The 24,808-nt window shown below is 40.9% G+C and overlaps 1 protein-coding gene across 1 annotated transcript in view; it reads right to left on the reverse strand.

Moving 5' to 3' along the window:
- LOC126427380 (uncharacterized) overlaps positions 1–24,808 on the reverse strand; it is a 346,885-nt gene that overhangs the window by 84,254 nt on the left and 237,823 nt on the right. Inside the window, exons 4-7 of the mRNA XM_050089729.1 lie at positions 20,710–20,871; positions 17,077–17,358; positions 9,960–10,094; positions 4,695–4,782 (exon numbers count right to left, since the gene is read on the reverse strand). Of these exons, the coding sequence (XP_049945686.1) occupies positions 4,695–4,782; positions 9,960–10,094; positions 17,077–17,358; positions 20,710–20,871 (667 nt within the window). The remainder of the gene's footprint in view (positions 1–4,694; positions 4,783–9,959; positions 10,095–17,076; positions 17,359–20,709; positions 20,872–24,808) is intronic.

Below are 24,808 nucleotides of genomic sequence, written 5' to 3' on the forward strand. Positions count from 1 at the left end.
TCGTCAAAATATTGTACCAAAAAATGGCTTCATTAACTCTGCTGCACCTGAAATCATTTTAGTTATGCACCAAAAAGATTTGGTCACTCACAACGGACCTAACAGTCTTCTGAAAAACACCGTAGCCCCCTGCACGCCCTGTGCACTCAGACTTACAAGAGAGCAGCTCAGTCACTGTGTACAGTGGCACTCAAAAGTTTTCCATACGATTAGGCAAATTGGTCAGGTTGAGGATGCATGGGATAATGCTAAAAGGAATTCAGTACCTGTTCCACAGCACAACACAGTCGGTACGGGTACCTAAGTAGGTTCAGCATGAGATAAAGACTTAACAAAAGTAGACTATTCTGACATAACATTTTAAAGCCTCCTTTACTTATTGTGAAATATTATCCTTTCCCAGCAAACGTATTGTCATTAACAAAGAATTACATCAGCACTAAGACATAAGAATGTGCCCCAAATTTGACAGAGGTCGTAATACATTCTTTGAAAGATTGTAAAACACACACTGATATGTGAAAGATCTTACTTTAACCTGGTTCACACACCAACTATGGGTGCCTTCATCAGAAAATCCATACAATTCTAAAAAGATTACATTACCAAACATATTTATTAGGAAACTGTCACTCGCATGTAGTCACATATGAACAGATTAAGAGCAAAATGCTCTCACCACATAAAATACTTCATAAGAAGGCAATATTTAAAGTACATAAAATTAAGACATTGGGACTGACATACAACTGGTGACTGTCACTAATGGTGTAGCACACTGTAAGCTGCTGAGGGCTGCGAGAGGAAGCAGCCACTGGAGGTGGTGTCAGGCCGAGAGGCTCACAGGCCGGAGTTGCCACGAAACACGTCACACCGACTATTAAGTGTTCATCTCACAAGTCAATAATCAGCATTATGAAAACAGAAGTTCATATACAAAAATGCAATAGCTATTATTCTACACAGTTTTTTGTGAAAATGATTACAATACAGTAAATAAAAAGGAGAGAAGAGGATGATATTTTAGAGTCTACTCTAAGGAGAAAGACGAGTCAATTTCAGATGTTTCTAAAGTAAGGGCTTTACACCACTGATGAAATTTTTATTATGTAACAGTGGCTGCAACTGTTTATTCAGAATTAATCCATCACTAAGAGAAAGTTGCTTGAAAAATTTCTAATTCTTTGATGATATTAAGTATGAAGCCTTTCTTTCCTGTATGCAGGATACTAACATTATGAATTTCTTTAGGCTTATGGCCTGTAATCAATAAATGGGAACTTTTTTTCGTAAGAGAAGTTCTTAATTGCTAGCTACAATTGCTCATCCTGTTTGTTCTATATAATAGGCTGGAAATGCGTCACGGCTGATTTTAAAGACACCTGAGTTTTGTAAGGGAGTATGCACAAGTTTCAAATCATGAATAGGATTACTTTTTAAACTATTACTAGTACAGGATACTACTCTACAGTCATACTTGTTTTTTGGGGAGACACTGAAGCCTGTAAGATACAGGTGCTAAAAATAGCAGTGATAAAAAAATTTCTTTCCATTACATTCGCAATTAGGAGTGGTGCCAAGGCTGGTGGCTCTGTTATTGGTTTTATTTTCCAAAACATTATCCACTACGGTTGGTTCGTATCCAATTATTGACTGTAATAGTTTCAATCTAATCAATCTCAGCATCAAGATTTTCATCAGCTAAACAAGTAGAAACAGCTCTATGGATGGAAGAATGCAAAAGGGCTTTTTGTGAGGGTCTGTTGAACAGGACAGCACTATTTGACCAGTGAAGGTTCATTTGTGAAAAATATTGAAAGAAACTTTATCAACTACTGTTAAGATTTATGTGTGAAAATATTGGAAGAAACTCTGCTATCAATTATTGTTAATGTTAGATCCAAAGAATTTAACTGAAAGAATTCATTTTTGAATGCAGATGTGACAGTAATGTTTTCATGATGTTCATTAAAGATTTTGAGGAGGCGATAAATGCTATTATTAGGCCGTCTCTAAATAATCACAATATATCTGGAATGTGAAAGAACACCAAGAGTGGCAGCTGAAAAACTAAAAAAAAAATTTTCTAAGGTATTTATGAATCTGTCTGCAAGAATACCAGCTAATGGATTACCCATTGCAAGACCATCAGTTTTCTGACACAACTGTCCACTGAAATTGAAATACTCTTATTTGACTACTACTTGAATTAAATTCATAGAGTCAGTAATTTTATCATCAGAGACATCCTCTTTATAAAGACTTTTTCTTCTCCTACAATATCTAAAATTGTTCCCACAGAAACATTCATGTGAAGGTTTTTTTATATCAAACAGTAACTGCTTGGTATTTTGATCACAATGTGTTTTATTTTACTAACAAGATGTTGACAATTGGGAGTTGAATAAGGGAAGATTTTTTTTTTAAGTTGTCATGAAGAAACTTTCCAAGGTTGTGGTAAATGCTGGTCATACTAATCAGAATTAGCCAAATTTGATGTTCTATTTTGTGGATTTTAAAATGAAAAGGTAACTTTGGAAGTTGAGGGTTAATGTTTACCAACTGTCTTTCATGAAAAGGTCTGAGTAGAAATTTTGCATCACTAATTGCAGATCCAATTTCTCTTTGAAAACTGGTATGGGGTCCTGATGTAGAGTGAAAATATTGTTTTTCTCACAAAACTGTAAAGTTTTATTTACGTAATCCTGTTTGCTACCAACTACTAAGGCACTGCCCTTGTCAGATTTCATTATTAATGCTCCATTTCCTTTAAATTTCACATTAATGGTTTTAATTACTTTCTTGTCACAATTAACTGTACTCTGAAAGCCAGCTAAATTTTTGCTTACAATATTGCACACATCATGAGCTAATCTGGTCTGGTGAGAATATTCCATTTGTATGCTTTGATGACCACTTTTTTGATCTACAGTCACATTTTCGATAACATTTTCGCCTGATAAATTAGGCATAACATTATACTTCAAACCTTTCATCAAAAAAGAAATGAATTCAAGTTTTATAACACAATTTTAAATAAAACTGACATAAATTTTACAAGTGATAAAGTTTCCTACATGTGAGTACAATCTTCTCATAAACTTGTCCAGCATAATAACCATCTATTCTTGGATTTTCTCCACGTTAATTGTATGGATTTTCTGACGAAGACACCCACAGTCAGTGTCGAAACCAGGATAAAATAAAATCCTGTCACAACCAGCTAGCTGTATTATACATATCATATCCTTACACGGTTGCTGTCTCACAGCCACGTTCAAAATTGCAAGACACAGGCCGATGTTTGTCCTACTCCTGGAGTATTTAGAGAGCTGGTGTCAGTCTGAAAAAAGAAAAGTGTCTTTTTTTTTTTTTTTTTTTTAATCATTGGCCATAGAAGCAAGAAACCACAACAAGACTGACCGACAAAAACTACTGTCACCATCAACAGAGTGATTACAAGACAGTGTGTAGTGGACACATCTCTCAAGACTGCACAACAAATTACTAACAGACCAAATGAGCTTTATGAAGTAGAAGTCTACGATTCTACAGAGGAACACTGACTTTGCACTGGGTGGGGGGGGGGGGGGGTGGCGGGGGTGTTGAAAGGCTGCCATCCTTTCAAGAAACCTATCATCAGACCAAGAAATAGGAAGACAAAAATTAATTTTGCTGCAAGACACTGCAAGTGGACAGTGAAAGATTGGTCCAATGTGCTGCACAGCATCAAAAGAACATTTAATTTGAAGTCTTCCAATGGGAGTCAGTACATCTGTCTATTGTGTAGGCAAATTATACAAACCACACCGTCAGTTTGCACAGAGGAAGTAGTAGGGAGGTGTGCGAATTCTTCCCCTAGTGCACACAGAGGGTAACGTGAAACGCCCTTACTATAGGGACTTTTTGGGCCAACATACACCAGAATGCTTATGCCATGAAACTGCATTTTTCAAAATGACATTGATCCAAAGCACCACTCAGGAAGTGTACGAGAATGTCTCGGGAAGTAAAAGATAAAGGCTCTGACGTAGCTCACTAAGAGTCCAGATTTAGATCTGATAAGAGTGAACGTGAAAGCTACTGGACAGACATGTTAGCTGTAGAGAACACCAAAATGTATGAGGTTTCTATGAAGTTCTACAGCACAGTCATGGCCCACGCCGACGGCTAGCGCCGTGCGGCAGTGCTGCTCTGTTGCTGCCGGATTACTGGTTACTCTTCACGTTTTACTGTCCCCGTAATACACGTCAATAGAATGAACACTGCACTAGGCTAATTCGGGACTGCCCTATCAAATGGGCACCTAAAATTCCGCTTCAGAAATAATTTTGTCTGTAATGGGAAAGAAACCGACGTTTTCTGCCAACTCTGAGAGCACACGAAAGACCCGTTGAGCAATATTTTTCTGGGGTGACTTCAGCTACGCATTCCAAAACTGAAATTGCAAATATCTGTGGAAACACCGGAGGAAAAGCAGACAGAAACTCTTAGGACGGACACCCTGCACACATGCAGCAGGTTGAAGAACAGCGCCAGTAAAGAGTTGACAGAACAGTTACCGCCAGACACTTTTGAGCACCACTGCCGGTACGGCCAGGTCGAGCACCGACACCTCACCGCACAGGGGTGGAAAACGACTACGGGAGAGAGGCTGCTGGCTAGACACGGGGCTCGGCCACAGTCGTACTCACCTGCCTGCCCCTGCAGCACCGACTTCTGGGCGGTGATCATCTGCGGCGGCAGCTGGTTGGCCGGGAACGGTTTGCCGGCGGCGATCACCTGCGCATTGCGGGCTCGAGTTTAGCTGCCTCGGCCAGTGCAGTGCACTAGCTGATCCACAAGTTTAGTGAAGCACTCTGTACCTGCATACCTCTTAACCGGAACCTCGTATTTTCCACAGTTTAGCATTTCGACACGCATTTTGAAAGATAGTTTACTTCACTCGGTGCCAATAACAGATTTAATGGAAGACATTCTGAAAAGGCACCATTTGCTACACATATAAAAGTCTTTTATTTCAATGGAGCACAAGCAGTTTCAACTTTCTCATTCACTATAAACTAACGTACAATGCACCCTGTGCATTCACAGTGCCATGTCTGTGAACAACTTTCACTGTCAAATTACTTTAATCACTGTGCCAAATTTGTCTCGAATAGGACAACACTAGGGCTAGTGATGTTTAATATCCTCATCAATTTACTTGACCAATGGCAGTTGTTCATATACGTGGCAACACAGAACACATTTGGTCAGTAGAAATGTGACGGTCCTTTACTCTGCAGCTGATGATCGAGAAGGTCAAAACTGGTTGTCCTCCAGTGAGATAACGGAGATTTATTACGTGTACAGTGCACAGTATCTCTTGATGATGTCTTCCATTAGTTTCATTAAGGCTGTTAGTAACTGCTGTCATGACAGTTTTACTAATAAGAGGTTTTTGCTTTATTCTGAAATTCCTTCCAGTAAATGTGAAGGTTGACAAAAGTAGAAATACGCAGGTACAGGGTGCTTCACTGTTCTGATCAAAACAAATTCACAACTTTTACTATGTATATTAAGTTGGCAGAGAAAAATCGAAACTGTTCAGAATTACACGATGGATAACTACTGAATATACAAGGTGTACATAAATTCCGGGAACACTTTCAATTATTTATTGCACAAGAACTAAACATTGTACAGATGTCATACATATTGCATTTTGAAGAGAAACCCTGAAAGTTTTTCTTTTTTTCATATATACTGCCACAGCGTAGTTTGGTAATTTGCCGATAGTCAGCGCTAGTGACAAACATGCCCCACATTCACTTCACTCACACTGGGACGTCCTCTTCTCTTTGCTGGGCACAAGCAACCTGTCATAAGGAATTTGTTGTGCCAGTGGTAAATGGCCTTCCTTGTTGGTAGCTTGTTACCGTACTTGGTTCTAAACATCTGTTGAACAGCTGTAGCACACTCGTTCTTGTTGAACTCCAACATACAGAAAGCTCGCTTCACACCTGAACTCACCACATTTGTGACTAGCACTGACTATCGGCAAATTACCAAACTACACTGTGGTGGTATACATGAAAAAAAGCTTTCAGGGTTTCTCTTCAAAATGACATAAGTATGATATCTGTACAATGTTTGGTTCATGTGCAGTAAATAATTGAAAGTGTTCCCAGACTTTATGTACACCCTGTATTACAAAGCACAATATAAGTAGCAAATTTTGTGAAACAACTGTGATGCATAGCTCATATGAAAAAAAAAAACTGCACATTGGTACAAAAATACGTCAAATTTATAAAAAGATAGTAATATTATATAAACGTTAACAGTTCTTTACACTGCAGTTGATAATAATCAAGGAGGTCAAACCTTGTTAAGGCTTATTACAATAAACTGTATGCAACAGATTCACTGCACCCATCATTTATTGAAAGTTACTGCTATCAGCCATGTGTGGAATATTATTAGTTATAAAAAGAAATAAAAAAATTGTAGTATGTAACAAGCTTTGTATAAAACCTTTCCAAAGTAATAACTGCCGCGGAAAAATTGGAACTAACTGTGGCTGTGTCTGAGGCATCAGTAAGCCTATGTCTTTGCATTGGTCTGGCTCTGTATCAAGTTCTTTGTCAGGGTAAATTGTGGTTGGCTGGACATGGACATACAAAGTAAATGTATCATAACATATACGTCTCATTCATAAATACTAAAACTGCTGGACTATTGGGATAATTTTTAAGACAGGTATTTCCATTTTAAAAATTTTTAAGGTGTAAGGAGAGGTATTCCTAACTATGCATGTAGCTCAATTAGTTTTTCACTATTGCACCAAAGGAAAAAGTACCCAGTAAACTAATAAAAAAGTACTGAGTAAACTAATAATGTACTTAGTTTTCACCAAATTATTGCACACATCAATAGTAGGGAGGAACATTTTGAGATGTGAATAACACAATCCATGGCAGCAGTTCTCACTGCAGTTCCAAGTCCAGCTGCAATACAGTGCAGATAAGAGCGGAGAGGTGCTGTTAACTTCATCAAAATGCATACTATCACATTTTAAGATGCTGACCACGCCATGTGTGTTTCCACACAATAGTTATACTAACAAATTTTAACTTGTTGCGTGCTGACAAAGTGACAAAACCTGCTCATGATTGCAGACTATAGTGATAGTGATTATGTTTGTGACAGTCATGCCTGCACCTAGTACAGTTGTGCAAAACTCATACTGGGATGTAACCACATGTTGCAGTTTCCCCACACTGACGCAAGCATAACAATTTTTACTATATGGCGTAGCTTGACAATAGCCAGTGGGCTACATTAGCTAACTGCTAAACGACAAAATAAAATCATCATCATCTTCTTCCTGTCAACAATTAGGCTGTTGTCTGTTCCAAATTCACAAAGAAATTCATTACCATCTTTTTTTAAGCCTTCCAATGTCTCTTTTCCCCTTCAGCTTGTAGTTCAGGAACTTCTGGGAAATTCTGTGACCTGGCATTCTCATGAGATGATGTCTCCAATCTTCATGTGATTTCTGAGTCTTTTTCATTTATATTGAAAATACAGTATTTAATTCTGTTCTAATAACTTCATTTCTAATTATGTCTCTTCTTGTGCGGCCCTTCGTCTTTCTTAGACACCTCATCTCTAGTGTTTGAATTTTATTTTCTTGTTTTTGTGGTAACACAGCTTTCACTTCGATTGGAAAACACGGGAACCATCATTACTTTATCAGATCCAAAATCAAAACTTATAGCAGAGCCTAAATAAGAGATTCGGGTCACATGTTCTAACACTGAACTATCGAAAACAATTTTTAATCTGACTGTATGTTTTCCTCAGAATGCTTTCATTTTCATTTTATTATTAGGAATTTTAATAATTGTACTTCTTGCAAATTTTGTTCAGCTGGTATACTGATATTTGGAGCTCATCTTCATTCTTTTTAATAATAATTACGTCATCAACAAACAAAAGTACATTCAACTGTTTGTTGTTTGTTACCTTAATTCCCTTGTTTACTTTAAATTTCCATTTGCGAAGAAGTCAGTGTAAATATTTAGGTAATAGTTACAACCTTGTCTAACATTTTGGTTAATAATTATTTCTTCTAATCATTCCTACCTGTGTTTATTACAATGCATGTAGTTTTTTAAAGATATTTCACTTTCTCTCTTATGTAGTTAGGACATCCACCTACAGACGTAATCTTCCATAGGCTATCACAGCTCGCGCAGTCAAAGACCTTCTGAAGGTTGATAGAGACCAGAAGCGTTTCTGTATTAAATTACCTATGTTTTTCTATAATGTTTTTAATTACGAGCATATTGGTTGAGGATGAATGACCTGATCTAAAACTATTTTGTTCTTCAGATATAATAGTTTCTGTGATATTGTTCATGTGATTGTTGATTATCTTTGATTTAAAACAATGATGCCACAGTATTTTTCAAAATCATTACATTCCCTTTGTTGAAAGAGAGATTACTTCTGCTGTGTACCAAGAGTCTCGACTCTTGCTGTTCGTCCAACGCTCATTTATTAACTGGAAAAGTCTTTTATTTAATGGTAACCCTCCATATTTAATTAGTTCTACATTTAATCCATTGATCCCAGTAGCATTTCTCTTCTTCATGCCTTTCAAAGCATCTTGCAGTTCCTCCATAGTAATTGGATCATTGTTTCATTGTACATACTTTGTCCAGTGTCATCTCCAGCCTTCTGTGTACACCCCAAGTCTGTGTAATGATTTATCCATGGTTCATTGGGTATAAAGTTCAGTGAGCCAGTGTGCATTCAAAATAAAGCAACAGCCTTCTGAAATGAAACTATGAGCACCTTCATCAGGAGATTATAATGTATTTCATCCTAGGCCTAGTGAAAGACCTGAAACACAAGTGTTTCTGAAATGTGTAACTTGTGTTTTTGGCACTGCCAAATGATTTTGAGTATATAATCAATCTTTTTGGTTACTTATTTGAATATTTTATTTCATTTTGTAATTGATACTATCAATAATAACTAATAAAAATATGCAAGCATGGAAATTCCTTGTTTTACATAATGTAAATTCAAAAACTTTCCATAAATTATGACCTCTAAGCATAATTTGAATTGATTACAAATGTAGTATAATGTTAAAACACTTTATCCATGTGAATGGGTGTTGAGGTGTAATATTATCCATATGAAATGAAATATGGAATCAATTAATAATACAAATGTATTTTTTTTTTTTTTTTTTTTTTTTTTTTTTTTTTTTTTTTTTTTTGCATAGCAAACATGCATTTTAAGGTGAGAGAACCAAACTCTGAAAATTAAATACACTAAATTGTGTAAAGATTATTGCAAAGTAATAAAGGTAACTGTGATAGATTTTGCAGGCTGCAGCTAGCGGTTAGTGTCGCGACCTCTACATTGTGGGGAGAAGAGTCCAAATTGCTGACTGGGCTGGAGATTTCCTTCCGGCAGGGACTGGGAGCTTATGTTGTCTTACTCATTTCACACCATAGGTGAAAAGTTTGCTGCAGGGGTGTCGAATAAAAAGAGCTGCACCTTGTGGCCATACAATGTCAGGTGGGATCTCCTGGTCAATGATACCTTACAATTATTTCGCATTTCATGACAATATAACCTGATCGTTGAGGGGAGAGGAGGAAAAAAAAAAAAACAGTACACAAGTGGAAGAGGCCATGAGGTCTCGTCACAATTTTGGAACTACTGTCACTTTGGACTGACGTTTTAGAAAATGTACAAGATTTTTGCCTCTAGCATTGAAGAAGAAATTCTCCTTATGAAATTGACCCGTGGCATGACACATTTCGTGACCTAAGTTAAGTATTTCAGTTTTAAATGTAATATGCCTGCCTCCGTTGCTGGCAAGTGTCCGTGTGGTTTACTTTGCCGAGTCAGTTAATGACTCGCTCTCTGTGTCTCCACAGTGTACTCACGTGTATGGAGGAGGGGTTCATGCCGGGCGGCGCGGGGTGGAGCTGCAGGTTGCCCGGCACCAGCAGCTGGCCCTGCGTGTTGTACAGCTGCTGCAGGTACGTCGGGTTCTGCAGCGGCTGCTGGATCACCTGCACCTGCAACAACACACCACACCTCACTCTTACACTCACAGTGCAGTGCAATGCAATCTGCTCGTCTACGCTACCACTACCTCACCGGCTCGAGCGTTCTGTACGGTTCCACACTCTCCTTCGTACATAATATACAAGCTTACCCAGTACGAGACTGTATCCGCGACTCAGTTCGGGACTTCCTCACAGACGCGATTCGACATGTTGCTCTCGGTGGCACTAAATCTGGAGACACAAAAGTGACATCGGGAGCACCCCGAGGGAGTGTAATAGGCCCAATACTGTTAATGACACAAGTATTAGTGACCGAGTGGATAACATCACTGTCGGTGCCGACATCTACAGGAAGGTTCCGATGCCAGAAGACTGTAGCGAAATGTAGGAAAAATTACACACTACTGACAACTGGAGAGAGATCTGGTAGTCGACTTTTGGCATAAATAAATGTAACATATTGTGCATAAATTGGAGAGTAAACAATTGGAGAGACCTAAGTTACAATGGTCACGTACAAAAAATTGTAGGAAAGACAGATGTCTGACCGAAGATTTGTCGAAGAATCTTGAGGAAATTTAATCTGTCACTGAAACAGGTAGCTTACAAAAACCTTCTTTCATACTGCTCATAAGTCTGGGTCCCTTTCCAGGCAGGAATAGTAGAAAAGAGAGAGAAAAAATCTAATGAAGAACAGAATTGTTTAGTAAGCTTGAGAGTGTTACCAGGATGCTTTAGAAGCTCTGGTAGCAGAGAAGAGGTTTACTGTTGAAATTCTGAAATTGCACACTGTAACAAGTGATTGGCAAGACATTACTTGCATCGAAGTAGATTCACAAAATTACCACGCTGAGAAAATCAGAGAAATTAGCTTTTATTGGCAGTCATTCACTTCGTGACTGCAACACGGAAGGGGTCAGGCGTGTGGCGGGTGAGCTTGCAATCCGTAATAGTGGCAGTAGCACCCTCTGTCACTCACTCTTAAGTGGCACGCAGAGAGTACATGTAGGTGCAGGTCACACGTAACGAAAAATGTGTGGCAGGCCACGAGGGACTGATGCTTGCGGTCGAGTGGCCGCCAAGCGTCGGGGGTGAAAGCTTTGACTGCAGCCACAGTGTGAAGCGTGTACAGCTGTGGCACCCCTTCTCTATTTTGCTGTACACTGCAGCAGCAGTAGCACTCCACACACCCAGTAAGCTACGCTGATGAGTACGACATCTGATGAATGTTAACAATACCGTTTATGTTGACTTTTAACAAAAAATTGGAGCAACAACAAAGAGAAGACAAAATGCCACATTTGTCATTTTTTAGCTTTCCTAAGGACATTGGCATATATGAAGCATCACATCACAGGGCTGTTTAACAATGATACTCTAGCAACCTGTAGACATTTAGTGGAGATTAACATTTCTTGTTAAGAACTCAAAATCACTATTAAGTAGCATACGATATAAGCATTTGCAGAACGACATTATAACATCTACACAGTAGCATAAAGTTTTGTTCGCTACAGTTTGAGCCAAACCAGATAAAGATTGTCGAATATACAGGAAACTGGCATCAAATGCCGTACGTACTTAATTTAACACACCAAATAGGCCTCACAATTGTAGCTGTAGACAAATCTGTTACACAGGTGAGAAAATAAAATCTCAAAAGCAATAATATTCCATACCGAAATAAAACAAACCACTCATTAAACTGTTGTTTTATCAGAGCACTCAACAAAGTGAACATTCAAAGAACATATAATAATGTTTTTTAAAACACATTCTTGTGTTGCAAAGCTGAGTGGACGAGTGGATGAGCAAATCATTACAGTAAATCAAAACTGCTACATATCAGCATAAATTTCAGTTGAAGTAAGGAGTCGTATATATGCTTCTTATCCATGGCTCTTTTCATTGTACTGAAAGATAAATTCAATCGAAAAAACTAAGCAAACCTGTCTGCTCCACTGTCGAATCCCTCAACAGCTACACTGACCACCTCTCTCACAACTATCCCACAGGTCTCGTTCACAAACAAATCTTCCAGGCAGTATCTTTTCCTGACCTTCTGACTAATACAATTCTAACTTCTAGGAACCCCAGAAGAACCCCTCTTATCACTCAGTACCACCACAGGCTAGACTGCCTTCAACTTTCTCAAGTCGATGCCTGAAATGAGACTCTATCCGCCCGATATCCTCCCTACACCGCACATTGTCACCTCGCGTCACCCCCCTGACTCCTGTAGCACCCTTGTCAGACGTTTCGACGTTCCCAAACTATTATCCCTGCCCCACAGTGTAATGGCCGGGCTAGGAACTTCAAAGTGGAGGCGAGACACACGGACATCAGTTATCGACAGGTCAGTGCAGCGTGCCCAGGTACAGTTACAACATATAGACCTACAGTGTGACCGGCAGGTGCACAATAAGTTTCATAGTAAAAAGTAGTTTTGTCGGCTTGTTTAAAAAACTTTTCTCAACCTAAATTTCCACCTTTTTACAAGTTTGTGTAGCTACGATTGTGCCGACATTTGTACTGACGTACTTGTGCGAGCAACTTTTTCTGGCAATGAACAGAATGATGTCTATCCACAGAAGTTCACAGACAGAGTAGAACTTAAAAACTGTTCTTTGAATTAGTGGCATTCAAAAAGTTGTACCAAACACTGATTCTTTATTGAAAAGCAAAGTAAGTTCTACTCACTGACATCCGGTATTTTTTTTATGTTCAACTTGTGACTAAAATGTCAATTTAAGCTTTATCCACAAACAAAATTCAACACACTACTGCAATTGTAAGAAACACCAAGTTTCAAACTTAGCTGCCCCCTGTTCATCCCTTCACCAATTAACAGAAACCTGAATTTCTGTTTCATTCCCATTTCTCGTCAGTGCAACAGTCTAGAAAATAAATGTGTTGCAAAGGACAGTACCTGCTGTGAAGCATTACACCTCTGTGCAACTAACAGTGACAGTAATACAACAGACTCGTTTCCGATAGTTTCAGGGCCAGAGCTACCCTGCCTCGGTTCCTCCCCCTCCTCCCGTCCCTCCCACCACCCATCAGTCACAGCGATGTAAGCACGGGCCAGCTCGCAGGAGCCGATCCGTGCAAAAGCCTGGTCTACAGTGACGTGCTGCACCACACAGGCGAGCCGGATCCTCCCCCGCCTGACACAAGTTTCCCTCACCTCTGAAGATGGGAACCTGCAACACATACTCACATCCCAACATCCTCCCACGCTTAACCTCTGTTAACATATTTTCTACCACTTTCTTTCCATTATCATTAATTTCTTTCACATCCTTCTTTTTGTCACATCAGCCATCTACAGGCAATGCTATTTCAACTAAACTGCTTTAACTTTAGCCCTGTTGTTGTTGTAGTTGTTGTTGTGGTCTTCAGTCCTGAGACTGGTTTGATGCAGCTCTCCATGCTACTCTATCCTGTGCAAGCTGCTTCATCTCCCAGTACTTACTGCAACCTACATCTTTCTGAATCTGCTTAGTGTATTCATCTCTTGGTCTCCCTCAATGATTTTTACCCTCCACGCTGCCCTCCAATACTAAACTGGTGATCCCTTGATGTCCTACCAACTGATCCCTTCTTCTAGTCGACTTGTACCACAAACTCCTCTTCTCCCCAGCCCCATTCAGTACCTCCTCATTAGTTACGTGATCTACCCATCTAATCTTCAGCATTCTTCTGCAGCACCACATTTCGAAAGCTTCTATTCTCTTCTTGTCCAAACTATTTATCATCCATATTTCACTTCCATACATGGCTACACTCCATACAAATACTTTCAGAAATGACTTCCTGACACTTAAATCTATACTCGATGTCAACAAATTTCTCTTCTTCAGAAACGCTTTCCTTGCCATTGCCAGTCTACATTTTATATCCTCTCTACTTCAACCATCATCACTTATTTTTCTCCTCAAATAGCAAAACTCCTTTACTACTTTAAGTGTCTCATTTCCTAATCTAATTCCCTCAGCATCACCTGACGTAATTCGACTACGTACCATTATCCTCGTTTTGCTTTTGTTGATGTTCATCTTATACCCTCGTTTCAAGACACTGTCCATTCTGTTCAACTGCTCTTCCAGGTCCTTTGCTGTCTCTGACAGAATTACAATGTCAAAGGTGAACCTCAAAGTTTTTATTTCTTCTCCATGGATTTTAATACCCACTCCGAATTTTTCTTTTGGTTCCTCTACTGCTTGCTCAACATACAGATTGAATAGCAACAGGGAGAGGCTACAACCCTGTCTCACTCCCTTTCCAACCGCTGCTTCCCTTTCATGTCCCTCAACTCTTACAACTGCCATCTGGTTTCTGTAAAAATTGTAAATAGCCTTTCTCTCCCTGTATTTTACCCCTGCCTCCTTTAGAATTGGAAAGAGAGTATTCCAGTCAACATTGTCGAAAGATTTTTCTAAGTCTACAAATGTAGGTTTGCCTTTCCTTAATCTATCTTCTAACTTAAGTTGTAGAGACAGTATTGCGTCACGTGTTCCAGTATTTCTAAGGAATGCGAACTGATCTTCCCTGAGGTTGGCTTCTACCAGTTTTTCCATTCGTCTGTAAAGAATTCGTGTTAGTATTTTGCAGCTGTGACTTATTAAGCTGATAGTTCAGTAATTTTCACATCTGTCAACACCTGCTTTCTTTGAGATTGGAATTATTATATTCTTCTTGAAGTCTGAGGGTATTTCGCCTGTCTCATACATTTTGCTCACCAGATGGTAGAGTTTTGTCAGGACTGGCTCTCCCAAAGCTGTCAGTAGTTCTAATGGAATGTTGTCTACTCCCGGGGCCTTGTTTCGACTCAGGTCCTTCAGTGCTGTGTCAAACTCTTTACGCAGTATCGTATCTCCCATTTCATCTTCATCTACATCCTCTTCCATTTCCGTAATATTGTCCTCTAGTACATTGCCCTTGTATAGACCCACTATATACTCCTTCCACCTTTCTGCTTTCCCTTCTTTGCTTAGAACTGGGTTTCCATCTGAGTTCTTGATATTCATACAAGTGGTTCTCTTTTCTCCAAAGGTCTCTTTAATTTTCCTGTAGGCAGTATCTATCTTACCCGTAGTAAGATTAGCCTCTACATCCTTACATTTGTCTTCTCGCCATCCCTGCTTAGCCATTTTGCACTTCCTGTCAATCTCATTTTTGAGACGTTTGTATTCCAACTTTAGCCCTATAATCCTAGATTTGTCTCCCTTCCAGTTCTTTCCTCCTTTTAGTCCACAGTTTGCATTTTTAGTTTTGGATTTTCTTAGCAACTGAGGAGCCCTCTGAGTTTCTTCGAGAATAAATTTTTTTCTAGATTTCCTCCAGTGCTATCCCCGCTTCTTGAAAAATTTTATCTATCTTATTGTACTAAATCTTGGTTTTCTCACTCAGAAAGTAGCACAAGATCTAGGGTCTGAACCTCTTATCATTTGTACCACCAAGGTGGCTGTAGAAAATAATCCTCCTTTCAATGCTGCCAACCGCTACTGATCTTTTCTGCCTCTGTATAGAGTTCACAGTTGTGTCCTCTTCTCGATGCACGATTTTCTTTGACACAACCTAGAATTTTCCTAAAGTAATTAGCTGAAAAGGACACAACATACTTTGCTTTGTCTCCTCAATTGGGAAAAATGTGCCATTACTCATCTGATTTATATAGCTTCTGACTTACTCAAAGACCCAACCTTACTCAAAGTATATTGTTATAAAATAAATTTGGTGTTTTCCTTTCAGGTGTAAAGGTGAATAAGTTTTGTGGTTATCCTATGCACAAAGATGCTACATGTAACTGCCTGTGCGAGAAATGTAATTCTCTTACATTCAGTCTGCAACAATGGAATGTTTCATCTTCTGCTTTATCTAAAATCACATTGTACATGAATATTATCAGAAATTGGATCCTTTCAAAGATGAATGGTAAATTAGCTGAAATCAGTGGAATTCATTATATGAATACTGACGTGTCTTTCCCTTTCCAGTTAATAAATCCAATTATACAACATCTTAATAAGCTCTTTTGAGAGGGCATATCAGAAACACTGAATGATATAGGAATTCTGTTAGTTAGTTTACGCTTTCATCTCGATTCATAATATTGAATTCATAATATAGTATTTTTTCTTCCTCTGGTAACATATTCCGTATTTGCTGATAAGTAATTTTTTGATTGCTAAAATCGTTCACCTACACAACCATCCTTTGTTTACATAGTTTCTGCCTACAACAGATAACAGTTTTCGATGAGTTGTTATTCTGTCTTTACTACATTGCACTGCTCAATGGTTAAGATAATTCTGCTGGAGTAGAGATCAATACAACACGTGCCATCCTAAGTCATATTCCGTAACATTTGGGAACACGTCCCGGTGCCCACCACAATGTGCTAGCGACTACTGCAAACCGCAGTCTCATCTTCACAAGTACTACAGTCACTATGGCACAACCACAGTTTTGTACAATGGGGCAGGGGGAAAACCCTTTTTGTTGAAGTGCTGTTTCCACTTTGCTATAACACTTGGTGCATCCAACATTTTATTTATTTTCACTTTCAATGTATCACTATTTTCTTTATTGATTTTACATCTTCGTTCTCATCCCTCCCCTCCGTGTCACTGTTTCCATTCCCTCTCTACCCTCTCCTTGTTCTTAACAGCACTATTCATTTCCACATTACTGCTGACTCTGTCGCTGTCTTCCCCGTACTCAAGGTGACACTTCTTACTGATTTCCACCTCTGACCTTATGCTCCCTCTATAGCCTCTCTCTTCATCTTTGCCTATCCTTGTCTTCCTCAAGTGGCTGCCTCTCATGCTGGGATGTGCGTGAACTGCCCCTCCTTTCTAATCTTCCCAACCTATTCCTCTCTCCTCCCCCAGGAAAGAACTACCGGTCACGAAGGCTAGGACCGTCCCGCGTCCTCTCACGAACTGTCAGTATCGGCAGTACTCAGTATTTCCTCCCCCGCACTCACCCTGCCGTGCCCCCACTCGTGGACCTGCTGCGGGGCCGCGGCCTGGGGCTGGGGCGTCGCGGGTGCCAGCGGCTGGTGCAGCGTCGACATGGTGGTGATGGCGGGCGCTCCGGCCACCACCTGCGCCTGCTGCTGCGACGCCTGCTGCTGCGCCTGCTGCTGAGCCTGTTGCTGCGCCTGCTGTTGCTGCTGCGTCTGCTGCGCCTGCTGCAGCTGCTGCTGCTGCTGCGGGGTCGGCGCCGGCGCGATGGCCGTCGGCGTCTGCTGCATCGACACCGCCACCTGTCGGCAACGGTGCGCCGCGGGTCAGGCGGGCTCGTGGGGAGCGTGGCAGTCGAACGACTCCCCTGACGAGCGTCACTCGTCCCGACGAGTGTATGAAACTACGATATTCGGAGTTTGGTCACTATTAATGCCAAAAATATTTCACTGCTATCTTCTGTGTTACTGACGGAGAAGATCTGTGAGGTCATTAATCTTGCCTATAAACTTTATATTAATCAGTACTCGCACAGTTTTTACTTCTTTGCTACACCAGCTTTGAATTTTCAGTTATTATCAATGGTCCACAACAGTTCTCGGCCAGTGGCTGTGTCACGAGTTTGATGGGAGTGAACGTATCCTCGAGGCTCCTACTAGGTAAATACATTAAGTCTACTCGAGCTTTTAACTTGGACCCTGGTGGGGGACCCAATTGGGAGCCTCGAGGACACGTCATTCCTACCCTACTCTGACACAGTCGACAGACGAGAAATATTGTGGGCTGTTGATAGTCACTGAAAAGTAAACTGGTGCAGCTAAAAAATACAAGCTGTGCAAGCAATGAACAATATAAATTTTATAGCAAAAAAGAGTTCAGCAGACAGAATTTGGGACCGTACGACCACTTTCAGGCGGGTTATTGTGATGACTCATTCAGTGGAGCCTTAATTGGGAGAAACATTTTAACTCGGTACATATTATTCTCGTGTCGGAAAGCCAATGCGGAAACCTCCTATGGACGACATTTGCAGTGAGAATAATATCTCCCTGGCTAATGGTCCCCAGACTACTGTGAAGGTGGGAGGCAGGCTCGGCTGTGAGAGCCTACGGATTACCAGACATGACACAGTAAACCTGGCTACAGTAATGTTAGCTACAATGCTTTTGTTGTACCTGGGGTAGTAACATGACTGTAGAAGCTCTGGGAACTACAAGGCTACTAGTGAACACAAAAAACCTGAGAGAAGATGAATAGAGCAGAGAGAGATTATAGAAGGTACGCGACTAATCGACACAGAGGAAGAGGTTGGGAGTGCTACCTGGAGCAGTCAAAAAGCATAGAGGTGTATCCACCGCAATGCAACGATAACTGTCAAAGGAATGCACGGTATTTAATTTTCGGCTGGGAGCGAGGATGTCTACTTAGTAGAAAACACGAGGATCCAGAGTTTTCTTTTAAAGTGACTTATTTCGAGAAGGGGTCTGATGAGACTTCTACATCAATGAGAGTGAAGATATGGAGTCAAAAATTACTGGAGAATAATAAAACAGGTCCCTATTTCATTTTTTGACTTTTCCACCCTAATACTTATTCTCTTCCTCTGCAAGTGTTTTTAATTATTTTGTTTTGTAGCCTTACTCGAATGTGCCTCACAGTCTTTATGTGTGCTATAGATGGAAGAAGACAGGCTTAGTGTTCTGTTTCAGTTATTAACTTTTGTCGGTTTAATGTTATTTATTGCTGTCTGTGTTACAGCACTGACATCCTCACAGTTCCGCGCTCTATGAACAGATGCTCGGTCTTCGAGTAAAGAGCAACGTTAGAAGATCGCCCTTATCCCAAGGTGTGAAATTCTTCCAGTGAGTCTCGCTACCCAGCTAATCCAGTTAGCGGTACCAGAGGGGGGGGGGGGGGGGGGGGGGGGCGTGTCTGAGACAGCTGAATGTGAACACCTTTACTTAGGTATTTGTGTAAAGGGATGCAAAGTGCCAGCATGTTTTTAACATACTGCTCTGTGTAGCATGCACTTCACAACCATGAAATTCTTTTCTGCAAAACATGAATACACTAACATCTAATGATGTAGACTGAAGTGTGAAGAGTTTTCTGAAAGTCTCTGCTGGGAGTTTAGCCTTATATCGAAGTGAAACATTTAACATAAAGAGCACAGAGAAGAAGAGACTAGGAACTTTCCAAATTGTTTGCCAATGTACAATACCAAAGGTTTGGATGGATGGATGTAGTGGCTAACGTAGAGGTACAGAGACCTACTGTGAACCAGTATCACTTTCCTGTGGCAATCAAAGTTGTATCTTGGGCCCTGAACACAGCAGCATAACAAGTACAATGCAGCATAAGTTTCTTAAGACAGCTACAGAACTTGAAACATAGCCATATTACAAATCAAATAGATGAAACCCTACCCATTGCCTAGTGATCTGTTTTTGGGCATTTCTAGACACCATAAAATTAAACGAAAATAAGAGTGTAACAGTAATTTCTTTCTGAGGTAATGAACAACAAACGAAATTGTGAGATAGAAAGGGACAGTTTGCAACAATTACAATGTATTATAAATACATCTCCAGTACATTACACTAAGACTCTTTTCCTGAACCCATTGTGCTGCCTGCATTTTACTCATATTGCCCCCATTTTATAGTCTTCAATATTTTACTGGACACATTTCACCTTGTCACTTTTTACTTCCCCATTTTGCTTTTGTGGTACCACACATTGATACCACCTATGGGTGTCACGAAGTTGGCAACAGAATTGCAAGTTTCCGTCAGACACCGATAGCGGTCGTGTGGGATCTCGTGGACCCAACTTGAAGAAATAGAAGTTAAGTAAATCTTATGTTTATCACAGTATCTTGTTCACTAAGCATTTCTGCTCGCGTCCAGCTTTCCTATGACAATAATTCCATCACCACGCTGTAGCTGATCTCTCCTTACCACTGTGTACAAAGTTGTACACAACAACTTTCTCCGATTTTACTGCCCCATTTGACTTTCACAGTTTGCTGTCCTCTTTTTTTTTTTGCAGGCCCCATTTTACTTTGTACTTGTCACATTTTACTGTCCTCCGCATTTTACTTCCACTGGCCACACATTACTGGCCACAGTTTACTTTTCCCATTTTACTGCTCCATTTTACTGTCTCATTTTACTGCTCCCTATTTACATTTACTTGTATGGGTGACATTTTATTGTTCCGGTTTTAGCTCTACTGGCCACATCTTACTTTCTTCAATTTGAGTGTCCCATTCTGTCTCATTTTGTAGTCTTCTTGTTACAAGTCCCCTTTTAATTGTGCTGGTGACATTTTACTCTCCCTATTATAGCTCTACTGGCCACATCTCACTGACCAAATTTTACTTTCTCCATTCCATTACTGTCTCATTTCCCTGCTCCCTTTTTACATGCCCCATTTTACTTGTGCTGGTGACATTTTACAGGTCCCACTTTACTTATATGACCACACTTCACTGGCCTCATTTTACTGTCATTTTATTGTCTCCTTTTAAGTCCCCATTTTACTCGTACCAGTGACGTGTAACTGTACCTATTTTAATTGTGCAGGCCACACCTGACGGGTCACACTCTACTCCCTCCAGCTTACTGCCCCACTCGGCCGGCCGGGCTGACCTGCTGCGCTATCTGCTGCATGCCGCTCGTGGGCACCATGACCGCCTGCTGCTGGTGGTGCTGCTGCACGGCCACCACCGCCTGCTGCTGCGCCGCCTGCTGCTGCTGCTGCTGCTGCTGCTGTGCCGCCTGCCCGGCGCTGGCGTCGTGAGACAGCTGCACCTGCAACAGCAGTGGCCGGAGCGTTGCGACGGGAGCAGAACTGCGGGGACTGCGCTGTTCTGCGGATGGAGGTACAGCACCGTACTCATTTCAGATCCTGCAGCTGTACACTGGACGGACACACTTCGCTCTACATGAAAATCTTCTAGGAACACACGAAGCGGTAGCAGTCATTACCGAGTGTCATTAAAAGGCTAGAATTCACCATCACATCACATCTGATGTCAAACAACAAAGGGGACCTCAATTTACACACAGTTCATTTAAGGAAGCAACCTCACAGTTAACTGAAATAACAGAGGGAAACTATAGAAACACATTAGGATATAGTGGGTAGGAATTAGAAGTTCCTCCCAATAATTGCAAATTCACCTCCTCAGTCAGATCATGATTTTGCCACGTATTGGTTAGTGGTGGAATAAATCCAAACCTGCTTACTCGATGTGCTATTTACCTCAATCTAGTGGTAAGATGACTGACAACACCTTTCAAAATTTGAGAGAGTATGCATGAAACTTGGGAAAGTAAAAGAAGCCGACAAGTCAGAGAACAAAGAATAACAATGGAGAGCCAAGTCCTCTAATGGAAGGTCAATGCATGCCTGAATAGCTAGGGCGACAGTGGAAGGAATGGTTCAAATGGCTCTGAGCACTACGCAACTTAACTGCAGAGGTCATCAGTCCCCTAGAACGTAGAACTACTTAAACCTAACTAACCTAAGGACATCACACACATCCATGCCCGAGGCAGGATTCGAACCTGTGACCTTAGCGGTAGCGCGGTTCCAGACTGAAGCGCCTAGAACCGCTCGACCACCCCGGCCGGTTCGAAGGAATGAAAGAATACTACAAGTGTTCAGTGAATCCCGTTTTATGATAACTTTTTCTGCTCATTACTGGCTACTCAGAGCAAGTGCATACCATGCAATTTATTTAAATTCATGACTTAATACAACTTTATAACTGTTTCTCACATCCTAGCCTCCAGAGTCTTTTTAATCTGCAAATTCTTCTCCAACACAGTTCTTCTGACTGCCTTTGCCCATTAAGGTTTTGAGCTTTTTCTTATTCTTATTCTTCTTCTTCTTTTTCTTTTTCTTCTTCTTATTCTGTAAGTTCAAACAGATTCCATCGCTTACGCTATCCATCCTCCCTCAAGATCACATCTCAGTAGTTTTTCTCCAACTGAGTCCATTACAGTCAAGCTCAAGTTTGTTCCCTTAAATGTGCCTTCACTTTCAATTGTGTGCCATTGTGTCAGCCAACAGCAGTGCCTCGAGAATCTCATGTCTGTTGACACTTAAGTTGTTCTTAATTTATTCACTTATTTTCCAAGTTCTCTTCTCCATATGTCGGTATACTTTGTCCAATAGTTTTAAATACCCTAAGCTTCGTTGCTGATCTATTGCGTGTGCTCTACAGCACTCCATCAAATTTTAAAATTAAAACTTTCCCTGCTTACGGATTGTACCACGAAATTTAAGGCAAACCGCCTGATATTTGCAAGCTGCTGCCATGATATTTTGGTGCGGAGTCTTTTGGCCATCTACAGGTGAATACTCGCTAGGCTGCACTAAACTCCCGCATTTTAAGACCTTGCCAGCATACAGTGAGGTGGTAAAAGTTATGAGACCCTTCCTGACAACGTGTCAGAACTGCATGCGCCCAGCAAGGTGCAGGTAATCGACGTCGCACGGACTCAACAAGTCGTTGGAAGTCCCCTGCAGAAATACTGAGCCAAACACCCAGCCACAATTGTAGAAGTGTTGGGCGTGCAGAAATACTGAGCCAAACACCCAGCCACAATTGTAGAAGTGTTGGCCGTGCAGAAATACTGAGCCAAACACCCAGCCACAATTGTAGAAGTGTTGGCCGTGCAGGATACTCTGCAGGAAGCGACCTCTTGATTACGTCCCATAAATACTCTATGGGATTGATGTCAGGCCATTTAAGTGTCCCAATCATTTGCTCGAATTGTCCAGGATGTTCTTCAAACCAATTGCGAATAATCGTGATCTAGTGACAGGGTGAATTGTCGTCCATAAAAACTGCATCATTGTTTGGGACCATGAAGTCCATGAATGGCTGCAAATGGTCTCCCAGTAGCCAAACACCCATGACAGCTTAGCCCATAGTGCTCAGAGCAATTTGAACCATTTTTTGAAACGTTTTGCTACATAAAAAGTGAAAATGTCATTGTCTAATGCTGAAAAACTTGTTGACGCGAATAGTTCACAAGACCAGTGTAGTTTCAAATGGCTCTGAGCACTATGCGACTTAACTTCTGAGGTCATCAGTCTCCCAGAACTTAGACCTACTCGAACGTAACTAACCTAAGGACATCACACACATCCATGCCCGAGGCAGGATTCAAACCTGCGACGGTATCAGCAGCGCGGTTCCAGACTGAAGCGCCTAGAACAGCTCGGCCACTGGGGTCGGCTGGTGTGGTTTCCAGATTTGATTACATCTGTTTTGCCACTGTCTGCTAGATACAACCGAATAGGCCTTTCTAATATTGGAGTAATTTTAATGCACCACAAATAAGCGGGACTGTTTTCGCAGAGTTGGTCAGTTGTATGTAACTCATTTATATAAATAATACGACAGAGTATAATTCACAAAGTACCAATATCAAAGAGCTATTAAGCCTACTACAAGCAAAAAATTTTATTTTAGGAAATAGTTTCACATTTCATTCATACAGTCCAGTTTCTCAAGCATGAGATCGAAAAGCAGTCATACGAAATTTCTGTATAAATTTGGAATCGTCTCATTCTTCCATATAATTCGTATGATGTCCCCATTTCTTCACCTTCGGCGTTTTAACAATCAATCTTGTCATCACCACTAATTCTCTAACTATTAGCTTCGCTAACCCTGGCAGAATCACGGGTTCAGTTATCCCGCCTTCATTCTCCAGTTAGGCGTTATTACGCGTTCGTACGACGTGTTTTCCGCGCTGTCCCGAGAATGGAACTTCAACGGTTGCTAAGCGGCGACTGTGCAACTGGCTATTAGTAGCGTAGCGTCCTGCCAAAACTTTCGGTCAAAATTTCATTTTCTTTGATACACCGAGACGATAGCATTTGATCTTTCTTACATGTATTTCCTCGTTTATTTCCATTCTGGTAGTCTGAATCTATGGATTTCGCTAGTAATTATAACAACGCTGATCATTAGCGCACCCAATCAACCACATAAACGAGCAGCGAATGGCATTCACCCATTAGGGTTTATTGGGGTCAGTTTGTACATCCCAGTCCCCTTTTGTCTATGGGAAAGTGTTTTATTTGTTGATTGCGACAGGGATTCCCCTGACAGAGACATCACGTACACTATGCATGGATTGAAAAATCAAGTTAACGATTCGTTCAGAAATCAACTTAGAATGTGTTCAAAAATTTACTGAGATGCATTTCAAAATAATACGAATAATCAATGGATCAACGTGCGCTGAGTGCTAGGCGCTTCCTGAAACAAGGTTTTTTCTTTCCCTTCGAGAATATGAATTTGGCACCCCCTCAAGTTGCCGCCGGGGACAGGTACACCCCCCCCCCCCCCCCCCCCCCCCCAAGATCCGGGCCTGAAACAGCTTATATCAGTGGATTTCCACATTTGGGGCCCGTATCTTCTCCTTCCCTCTAATCACTGCCTATTCGCCTCTGTTCTGCTGACATTTGTTTCCTTACTGTGTCGCAGCAATGCAACTAGCAGGCATTTCACCTCGTGGTGGGTGCGGGTCGTAGTGCTTTGGCTCATCAGCGCATGTGAATATCGTTATCCCACGCCTGCTCTCACCTCAGTGTAATACTACTTGGTGTCCCAAAAAGAATGACCCAATTTTAAATAGAATTATTTACTAGGAAGAAGTGCTTAACACCGACAAATTGCATACTAAATTCCTCAAAGAAGACAGAAGTTTACAGAAATTCATC

The sequence above is a fragment of the Schistocerca serialis genome, chromosome 11 (genome assembly GCF_023864345.2).
Source record: "Schistocerca serialis cubense isolate TAMUIC-IGC-003099 chromosome 11, iqSchSeri2.2, whole genome shotgun sequence".
NCBI lineage: Eukaryota > Metazoa > Arthropoda > Insecta > Orthoptera > Acrididae > Schistocerca > Schistocerca serialis.